Raw genomic sequence first — 10,275 nt, 5'->3', positions numbered from 1 at the left:
AAAATTTGATTAAACAAAGCTCCCGAGAGGCCTTGTATATAGTTACTATGGATACGGACATGGATACGTCATTAAGAGACCGATTAGTGCGCACGCGCATATCAAACACTATTGAAAGAGAGGGACAAATGGTTTCAAGTTCATTCAACATTCGCGCAAACAGAAGAAGTGTTGAATGGTTGTTGAAGCAAAGTTTAAATGCGTTTAAACTAATTCAAAATCGATTCAACTTCGTCTCAACATGTTTCAGCACGGTTTGAAAGAGGGGAGCAAACGGTTTCAGCATCCGGCGCTGTTCAACATAATAGGGACTTCAAGCAAATCGCTACGGCGACCTCTACTACGACGTTCGTGGATGCGGAGGCCCGGGGTGAGGACGTCACCGTAGTCTGCCAATTTTGAACTTTAAGCATTAGCGGCGAAAACAGTGACTACGGCGTTTGCCTCTTACTTGCTTTCTCTGTAAAACTGCCAGCGAGAAGTAAGTTCAAGTAAGTTCTAAATGATCTCCTTGAGAAAAGCAAGAGATATCATCCTTCTGTCTTATGATCAAAGACTTGTAAGTGACGAGCAATTTACATTGCTTTATGATTCATACAAGCCTCAATTACCTTGCGACTTGTATCCATCATTTGAACTCGACGAAATGGAGGATGATGAATGTGTAGCTGAATTAAGAGTTCGAAGACGAGGTATCCCTTTGCTTGCTGATGTTACATGACACATGGAGGAAAATATGGAGCTCATTTAAGACAATGGAAAAAAAATCAGTGTTGAGCAGGCCATCATATTTATAAAAAGTACAAGCCATAAATGATCAAATTTTCTGCTATTGAGAGCAACTTTGTGATGAATTTCCGTCCTTACATTTCAAAGATTTCGTTTTCATTGAAGGATTTATGGCAAAAATCATTTGAGGGCTATTTCTGCACAGAGCATTACAAATGCACAGCATAACATTTCCGCTGCGAGCGATTGTTTACCTCGTGTACCCAGAGCAGACAGCAATTGCCAATTTTAAACAGGAGATCATCAAATCCAGCACTTCAGGTATTGAAGTCTAGTTTAAAGAAACTTCGGTGACCCTTCGTTCAATGCATTGCTACACAGTCATCATAACGGTTTTCGTTTTGCCTTTTGTAAAGACTTTTTGTTGACAGTCGCGGCCATTTCCTGAGTGCACGTAGAATTTTCAAACTGAGATAACAGATAAAACACGTTTCTCTTGGAAAGCCACAAGCAATAAATAATTTCCTGATGAAGTGAAAAAAAATCTAGATGAGGTTTTAAAACCAATGCTTGACAAAAAAAAAAAGGGGGGAGATTTCGACTTTCGCACTCACGTTGTAGCGACTACGCCAGAAGGCTAGTCTTTCCGTTGTAAGATGGAATGTACTAAAACCCGAAACACCGAAACGAAACCATCGGAACGAAACTACCGGAACCGCCGAAACCATCGAAACACCGGGAGGTAAAAAAAACCAACGGAACAATCGAAACACTGAAACGAAACCAGCAAACAACGGAAACAGCTATCGAAACAGTTATACTGACCATGGAGATCGCGAGATTTTCTGAAATTATTTCACTCGTGTTGTAGTTTCACTGTGAGTAAACTTTAGTCGTTTTGGTTCAAAGTTGTTCCCTACTACACAAGTACACAGTAGACTTGGTAAATTCAGTCTCCACCATTAACTATCTCTTCGAAATGCAAATACATTTCAATAATACTATAATTTGCATCAAATGCGTTAACATTCTTTCATCATAACTTTGTCGCCTCGTATTTTTGTTTGTTGCCTTGTTCTTTGCGCTGTATCCAACGTCGTTTTCACGTCTCAGAGCCATCGGTGACCCGAAGTGCCGTTGCGTTTGGTCGCCGTCTGCTCATCATTGCGTGACATAGTTAATAAAGGAAAAAACAAGGAAGTAAAAGAATCTTCCGGTGTGCTTAGGGAATCTGCAAAGATTGTGAATAAAGAGCAACTGAAACAGGCAACTTGAAGGAAACCATTCGGGAAATTATTATAAGCGACATGATGTCGAGGCTAAAGGTAGTTCACGTGACCTTATGCCTTTATTAAACGTCAGCGTGTTGAATTTGGCCACTCCTCCTTCAAGGTTTCGCTTGGTATTATATTCACTTCAAAGCGAACTTTATTTAATTCATATTCGATTTTGTGAGTCGATTGGAATCCATAATCCAAGTTATAACACGATCGATGGATGCCAGCAGCTTTGATAACATCAAGGGAGCCATGAAAGCAAGGCTGTATGGCACCACTTGCGATCAGGCAGCTACTATTCTGCGTATTTTCTCTTTCGATAAATCGAAAACACAAGGTTTGGAATTCATTGCAAGTCACATCACTGACAACAACTTAATTGCACTGGAGGGCGCTTTCAAGTTCCAACGTGACAAGCAGAGGGCCCGGGAAATTCTTATGAATCGTGCACCGGTTGGTCCACCACCACCTGAGCCTCGAAAGCAACGTGGCTGTCCACCACTACCCGGAGGCTACCCCACCGGACCAGTACCGGGGAGTTTTCCAGGAATGCCACCAGAACCAGGACCGTATCCTGTGCCAGCGCCATATCCAGGGGCACCAACTTACCCTGGACAAAACCCCTATCAAATGCCAGGATCTTACGGAGCCCCTCCAGGAATGTATCCTTATCCAGGACAAGGGGGAGTACAGTATCCTACTGGTAATGTCCCACTCCCTGGTGGTTCTCAGTGTCCACCTCAAGGGGGTTTTCCTTAACCTGGTTATCCTTATTAGACTAATCTCAAAATAACTGAAACGTTCTGGAATCAATGATAAGATAGGAGAATCCCGATAACGGACTCAAATAGATATTTAAGAGCTTAAGAATGCACATTTTTGAGGCACGGACGGCAACCGGAAGTGAACATTTTGAAGGCCAGGACAGTAGTGTATTCCAGATTTCTAAACTAATGGAGAGAAGATACTTAGAAAATATAAATTTGATTGTGTGAAGACAAGTTGAAAGGGAAAACACCTCACTTCCGGTTGCCGTACGCTCCTCAAAATGTTGCTAAAATAATGCTAAATCAGCCCAAATCAGCCCTGATGGGCTAAGCACTGTGACATTGTCCTACATGCATCTTAGGACAGTTTGCAAGTTCCTTTTGTAGATTAAAGTGGTACTATGATCAAAAAATCATTTCCTTTTTTTTCTTCAGAGTTTGAAAGCGTGTTCGCTTAACACCTAACTGGCAAAATTTTGCGCTTTGAGTTTTATCCAAAGGCTGTTTGTTTTGAGTGTAAGTTTTGGATTTCACGGTCCGCCATTACTCACGGTCAAAACTGGCCGATTGGACCTCAGAGGGTTGGATCTAGAGAAAATGACGTCATTTACTCACTAGCTTAAAATTTCAGCGTGTAAACGCAATTTATTATATATGCAAAACACGGGTTTAAAGTATGAAAGCCTGAAACTCCCGTGCTGCATATTAATTTGGCCGCGTACACACGCATTGCATTCTTAAACCAGTGGGTCTTTGACGTCATCTTCTCCTCGACCCAGCTCTCTCAAGACTTTAAAGTTAGTAATGGCGGACCAATAAATAAGAAAATTCCAGTTAAAATAAACAGGTGTCTTTTTGAAATCAGAACTTAAAACTTGGGTCAGTTAGTGTTTAGTTAACATAGTTCTGTTTTGGTCGTAGTACCACTTTAAGCCGGGTTTTGCTTTTTCTCCATTTCCACAAGAGTCAATGAGCTGACAGTCTTTACAACATAGGATTAACAAACATGAGATGCATAATCAATAGTGATGACAAGACATGCATTATTTGTTGTTCAAAAATACAGAATAATTTTTCACTTTTAATAATGTAAAATAGTGTGCTCTTTTTGACTATTTTTTGGTGCATGCCATCAATTGATTGCATCGGCTCAACACTACCTGTACCAAGGTATTTAGGGACTGTATAAGAAAATTCCATAGCCCTTGTGTAGAAAGAGGAATTTCACTTGCACTTAATTTTTGTCAGGTAGTAAATTGCAAAGGAATTAAGATTTGAAATTGGATTAAATTGTGGAAGAATGGAATTTTAGAAGGTGAAATGGTGAAATTTAGAGTTGGGTTGTTATTGTTGCGGAGTTACTGGATTCTCTAGTGAACGATAGGCGTCCCTCCCCGTACTAAAAGCCGAAACACCGAAACGAAACCACCGGAACCGCCGAAACCATCGAAAAACCGGGACGAAGCCAACGGAACCATGGAAACACCGAAACGAAACCAGCAAAACAACCGAAGCTATTATGACCATGCAGATCGCGTCGTTTTCTGAAATTATTTCACTCGTGATGTATTTTCACTGTAAGTAAAATTAGTCGTTTTGGTTCAAAGTTGTTCCCTACTACACAAGTACACAGTAAATTCAGTCTCCACCATTAATTATCTCTTCGAAATGCAAATACATTTCAATAATACAATAATTTACAGCAAGTGCGTTAAAATTCTTTCATCATAACTTTGTCCGACTTCCGGCAGCCGTAGCAGGGGTCGCCGTAGCGATTTGCTTTAAGTCCCTAATCGCAAGGATGCTGAAGCAAATGTTGATTTTGTTGAACAGCGATGTTGAATCGGCAATTACTCAGATAAAACTCCATGTCAACAGCTGCGGCAGCTTATATGCAATTTCTAATACAGTGAAACCTGTATTAAACGGACACCCTCGGGGAATGCTCTAGTGTCCGCTTAATACAGGGTGTCCGCCTAATACAGGTTTCGATAAATAACGTCTTATGAGGTGTCAAATACCATTAAAATGAAGGGTGAAAATGTTTAGAATACTCCCAGCGACTGCGACAAAATATGTTTGCATTACAGTATTTATTTTTTTTATTTAAGTGGAACAACTGATCCGATTACTACAAACATAGATTACACCTCAAATTTGAAGAAATCAGACGAGTGAAACAAGCTCTATACAAACATAACGAATCAATACTGTACTCTGAAACTGATCAAATGAGCGAAACAAGTTGTATATTGTACATAAAAACCATAAAAACTTTGTCCTTTTCTAAGCTGTTGAATGTACTAATCCTTAACAATAACAGTCATCAATTCTTGATTGTTTGAGCCTTTTAAATTTCATTTTCTGAAGCAAGTTGGTTGCATTGCTAATGGCCAGCGTTAGATCTTCTTGTCCATGATATCTGGAATATTCCAGCAGTATTTCAGATAATCTTGTAAGTGGTTAAAAGATAAACTGATCAACGAAGGATTTGTTGTATACTAGCTGTACAGGCTTCGTGGACGTGTATGCATTTACGGTTTCTTTTGTCCTTGTGTATTCAACAAACACCGTTTGTCAAGTCACGTTTTTAATTTTAAAAATAGAAAAATTGGTGGTTGGCGCCTTCCTCGTTTCCGGTGTCTGGCACGTTGTGTGGTGGAGTTTAATTACAAGTGTCCGTTTAATACAGGTTGGTAACAATAGAAATGACCATTTCAAGTACTTTTTAGTTGTCCGCGTCCGCTTAATAGAGGTGTCCGCTTAATAAAGGTTTGACTTACAGTAAATAAGGGATATAAATTTAGGGTATTCGGCCACTGTCCGCTTAATAGAGGGTGTCCGCTTAATACAGGTTTCACTGTATTTCATACTTTTTATTAAAATTTTTTTTTGCTTCTCGAAATAGACCCTTCCACGGTTCTTGGCGTCATCTTGTCTGGGGGGGGGGGGGGGGGGGGGGCAAACACGGCAAAATTTGCAGTAAATGTATGGGATTTTGGCCGACTTTGAACCGCTGTAGCGTCGCTAAGAAGAGACGGATTTCCCCATTGAAAGTGTCTTTTAAAAGACATTTATACTGAGGTTATTTTCATGAAATATAAAGAACAGATTCAGGCTACAACAACCATAAACGAATTTTTAAAATTTCAAACTCTTGTGAAATCATCACGGCAAAATGCCACGAAAGTAGAAGCAACATGACAATATTTATCATTCGAATTTATGAAGGCCTTATTTTCTGTTGAAAAAAATGATGTCAATAAAACTATTTAAAGTAGTGGCAAAAGTTGGAAATCTACCACTTTTTAGCGGCGCTACAGCGGTTCAAAGTCGGCTAAAATCCCATACATTTACTGTAAATTTAGCTGTGTTTGCCCCCCAGCCAAGATGGCGGTCAAAAACCGTGGAAGGGTCTACTAATTCTATACCAGCCAACTCTCACGCCTTAGGCGTGAGTCTCACGCATGCGGGTTGAAAACTTTGATCTCACGCCGGCTCAAGCTTGCGGGCCAATTTCTCACGCCTGATTGAAAAATGTGAGTTGTTGCCGTCTTCCTTGACACAATTTCCAAAAATATGTTAACTCAGACCCACGTAAGGAACGAAAACCATGTGTAAAATGAATAAATGACGATACCTTGCTCGTGAAAAGCACTGGGAGCGGGCTCGCGTTTATACGCGTCCTAAGACTAGATATTTTAAGCAAGCGCCGATACAACGTAGATTTGATTTTAGTGGTGTACTGTATTTCGGCTGGTAAACCACTAAAATTAGTACACCACTAAAATCAAATCTACGTTGTATCGGCTCTTGCTTAAAATATTTAGTTTCTCAACTTGAAATAACGCCGATCAGATCAAGCCACTGATCCAACGTACACCGACAGGAAAATTGTCCACGGTTGCTTGCTTCAAAACCCTAAGGGCCGATTCACACGATACGATTTTGTCGCATGCGACAAGCTCACGACAGGCCTACGACGTGATTTACGATTGTCGCAGCGTTTTAAAACATGTTTTAAAATGCTATGACATTTTTTCTGACGTACATAGCAATCGTAAATCATGTCGTGGGCCTGTCGTAAGCCGTTGTCGCATGCGACAAAGTCGTACCGTGTAAATCGGCCCTAAGACTGGGCTTTTCGCTTTCGTCACAGTATGCAAATTTGGAAGACTTCGGACGTCTTCGGAAGACTTCGGACTTCTTCGGGTATGTTCGGAAATGATCGTGTCGTCTTCAAAAATCCCAGCACTCCCAGGATAAAAAATCTCACGCCTATATCTCAGAAAAAGTTGGCAGGTATATAATTCGGTTTTAGCAGCCGTTTATCTCGGTGAAGTAATTTTAAGAGAAATCTACATCGAAGTCGGTAAAATCCGAGGTCATCACACCAACTACGCTCGCTTTTGTTTTTGACCGAAGCAGCTTGGAAGAAATTTTAAGAAAGACATATATTACATTACAGGATTTTCTGACCTTTATTGATTCAAAACATTACATGGAAACACGGTTAGCTGCTAACTGAAGAGTTCGGCATATATTAATAGCGTGCAATATGAATATAAAATTGTTATCTTTAAGAAAATTACGACATTTTTTAATTTCCAAGACATGTTTCGATATTACGAACATCATCGTTGCGACGCTTTGGAAATATATGAGGCTATATGTCAAAATAATTTTGTAATAGATAACAGGATACGTTAAAAAAAATAATAACTCGATCGACTACGGTCAAACTAGTTAATTTGAGTCGATCTCAGGCAATTATTACGAAACTTCATGTCACTGCGTGAGAGCAGCAATAATTATTACTCAGATAAAACTGTAAACAGCGGTAGCTTCTTTGCAGTTTCTAATAGTTCATACTTTTCATAAAAAAGGGTTCGCTTTTCAAAACAGACCCTTCCACGGTTTTTCGCACCATCTTGCCTGGGAGGGGGAGGGGAGGGGAGGAGGGAGGGGGGGTGGGCAAACACGGCTAAATTTACAGTAAATGTATGGGATTTTGCCGACTTTGAACCGCTGTAGCGCCGCTAAAAAGAGACGGATTTCCACAGTGAAAGTGTCTTTTAAAATACATTTATACTGAATAAAGAGCAGATTCAGCCTACAACGACCATAAACTGAATTTTTAAGATTTCATACAAACCCTTCTAAAAACACCACGGCAAAAATTATGCCGCGAAATTAGAAGCAACAAGAGAAGATTTATTGTTCGAATTAAAGGACATTATACCTTCCTAATGGCCTTACTTTTTGTTAAATATAAGATATCAATAAAACTATTTAAAGTAGTGGCAAAAGTTGAAAATCTGTCACTTTTTAGTGGCGCTACAGCGGTTCAAAGTCAGCCAAAATCCCAAACATTTACTGTAAATTTAGCTGTGTTTGCCCCCGGTCAAAAACCGTGGAAGGGTCTATTAATTCGGTTTTAGCAGCCGTTTTCCTCGGTGGCGTTATTTTAAGAGAAATCTACATCCAAGTTGGTAAAATCCGAGGACATCGCATCAACTACGCTCGCTTTTGCTTTTGACCGAAACAGCTTGGAAGCAATTTTAAGAAAGACTTAAAAAAGTAATTCCCATTAGAGGATTTTCTGACCTTTATTGATTCAAAACAGCGGCATGGAAACACTGTTAGCAGTGCGGAGTTACTTGAAATTTATTTGCACATGCTAACTGAAGAGTTCGGCATATATTAATAGCGTGCAACATGAATATAAAATTGATCTTTCTCAAAGGATGCACTGATTACCATATGTAAACATTGTAAAACAAGTGATAACTACAGTTTTAGCTCTGTCACTGAAGGGATCACACATGGACAAAACTTTTTGATATCGAATAACAGAAGCCCTTTTATTGCGAAGCTTAATGATTTTGTGGTCAGTATCTCACCTGCGACACCTGCAAACCTTGGAACTGAGAGGGACTACACAAATACAACAAAGTTAATATTTTCGCCCTTTTAAAACCCAAAAAAATATTTAAAAAGCCCAATCATTTAAAGAACTGAGTTTTCTTTTCAGGCGAAGTTGCGGACATCAAATTGAGAGACTCAAATATAGGCAACCCGCCTTTAGGCTTGAACTAATGGAATTAATTTCAATTTTTTTGTAATAGTTAGGTCACTAAGGTTAGATTCTAGATTATCAGTCTATCGAGTGAACGAACTTACTCATCTGTGGTTGCAATTGATCCCGGCGTCGATAACAGAGCAGTTATCCAACAGACGAAAATGTTCAAAGTTCTCATTATGGTGAACAAGAAACTTTACAACATCTTGAATGATATGCAACGCTTGACATAACCAAGTACAAATGAATTATTAATTAAAAATAAAATGTTTCTACCAGATAGTCTCCATTCAGTTTGATTATTTCTATTGGCCCGTTTGCAAGCTCTGTTTTGAAAATAGGTTCAGCCACAGGAAGTCGGAAATTGATCCAAAGCAGCGTAGAGAGTGCTTCCTCGAGTTTCCATTATATATTTCCATTATATATTTGCTGACTGAAATAGTCACACACTTTTTTTCTCTAATCTGGCCACATCTTGTTTTCCCGTCTGACACGGCCAAGGCGACACCAACGTCGACACATTCAAAGCATTTGAATTTATAATTTATTCCAATGCAGCAAATCATGGCTGCCATATTGGTGTTTTCGACGATGAAACAACGGCTAAATTACTGTCCTAAACTTTAGAACTTTGCACGGTTTCTGACGCCATGTTGGTTTGGGGCAAACACGGCTGAACAGTGAATGTCCGGGAATTTTGCCGAACCATTATAACACCTTTCGGGTCTGACAGTTGCAGATAGGAAGAATAGGAGGAATACCTCTCAAAAAGAACTTCTATTGAGACTATTTTCGTGAAGCATGGCGATCAGAATCAAACTATAACCACAGTAAACAAAATGTGTAAATTTCAGATAAACCCTTGCAATCAAAACTACGGAAATTCCCGCGAAATTTGAAGGGACATGACGAGATTTCTAATATCCATTTTTCAGACGTTGCACCTTGACTGTGCATTTTCCGTTGAGGCAACGATATTAATAAAATGAATAAAAATATTTTAAACTTTTTGAAGTTTGCCACTTTGTAGCGGAGTTATGAAGGTTTGAATTCGGCAAAAATCCTATACATTCACTGTAATTGAAGCCGCATTTTGCTCCCCAACCAATAAGGAATTTAAGCCGAAACGACGACAGCTACGGCAACGCCAACGCCAACGCCAAAAAGTAGTAATATTATTGGTTAAAAGAACCGACATGATCGTGTCGTCACGTGCGGCACGCATTTTTGTATATTTCTCTCCTATACTCGTCAAAGCTACGACGTGAAATGACCAATTTTAAGGTTTTGACGACAACGTGGAAAACTACAGTGAATCTTTCAGTCTCCCTCTTTTACTTCACATCCGTCCGTACCAGTCCAGTTATAGGACACGTCGCTCATTTTGTATAATATAAACAAGATGGAATAACCATGAAAT

At 39.5% G+C, this 10,275-nt stretch overlaps 1 protein-coding gene across 1 annotated transcript in view; it reads right to left on the bottom strand.

The window, feature by feature from the left end:
* Positions 1 to 9,037, bottom strand: part of LOC138008047 (glycine receptor subunit alpha-2-like) — a 41,616-nt gene extending 32,579 nt beyond the window's left edge. Inside the window, exon 1 of the mRNA XM_068855228.1 lies at positions 8,957 to 9,037. Coding sequence (XP_068711329.1) covers positions 8,957 to 9,033 — 77 coding nt within the window. The 5' untranslated portion in view covers positions 9,034 to 9,037. The remainder of the gene's footprint in view (positions 1 to 8,956) is intronic.
* Positions 9,038 to 10,275: the final 1,238 nt, after the last annotated feature.

The sequence above is a fragment of the Montipora foliosa genome, chromosome 6, assembly GCF_036669935.1.
Source record: "Montipora foliosa isolate CH-2021 chromosome 6, ASM3666993v2, whole genome shotgun sequence".
Lineage (NCBI taxonomy): Eukaryota > Metazoa > Cnidaria > Anthozoa > Scleractinia > Acroporidae > Montipora > Montipora foliosa.
Note: the sequence above shows the minus strand (reverse complement) of the source record. Positions and strands in the feature narration are given on the sequence as shown.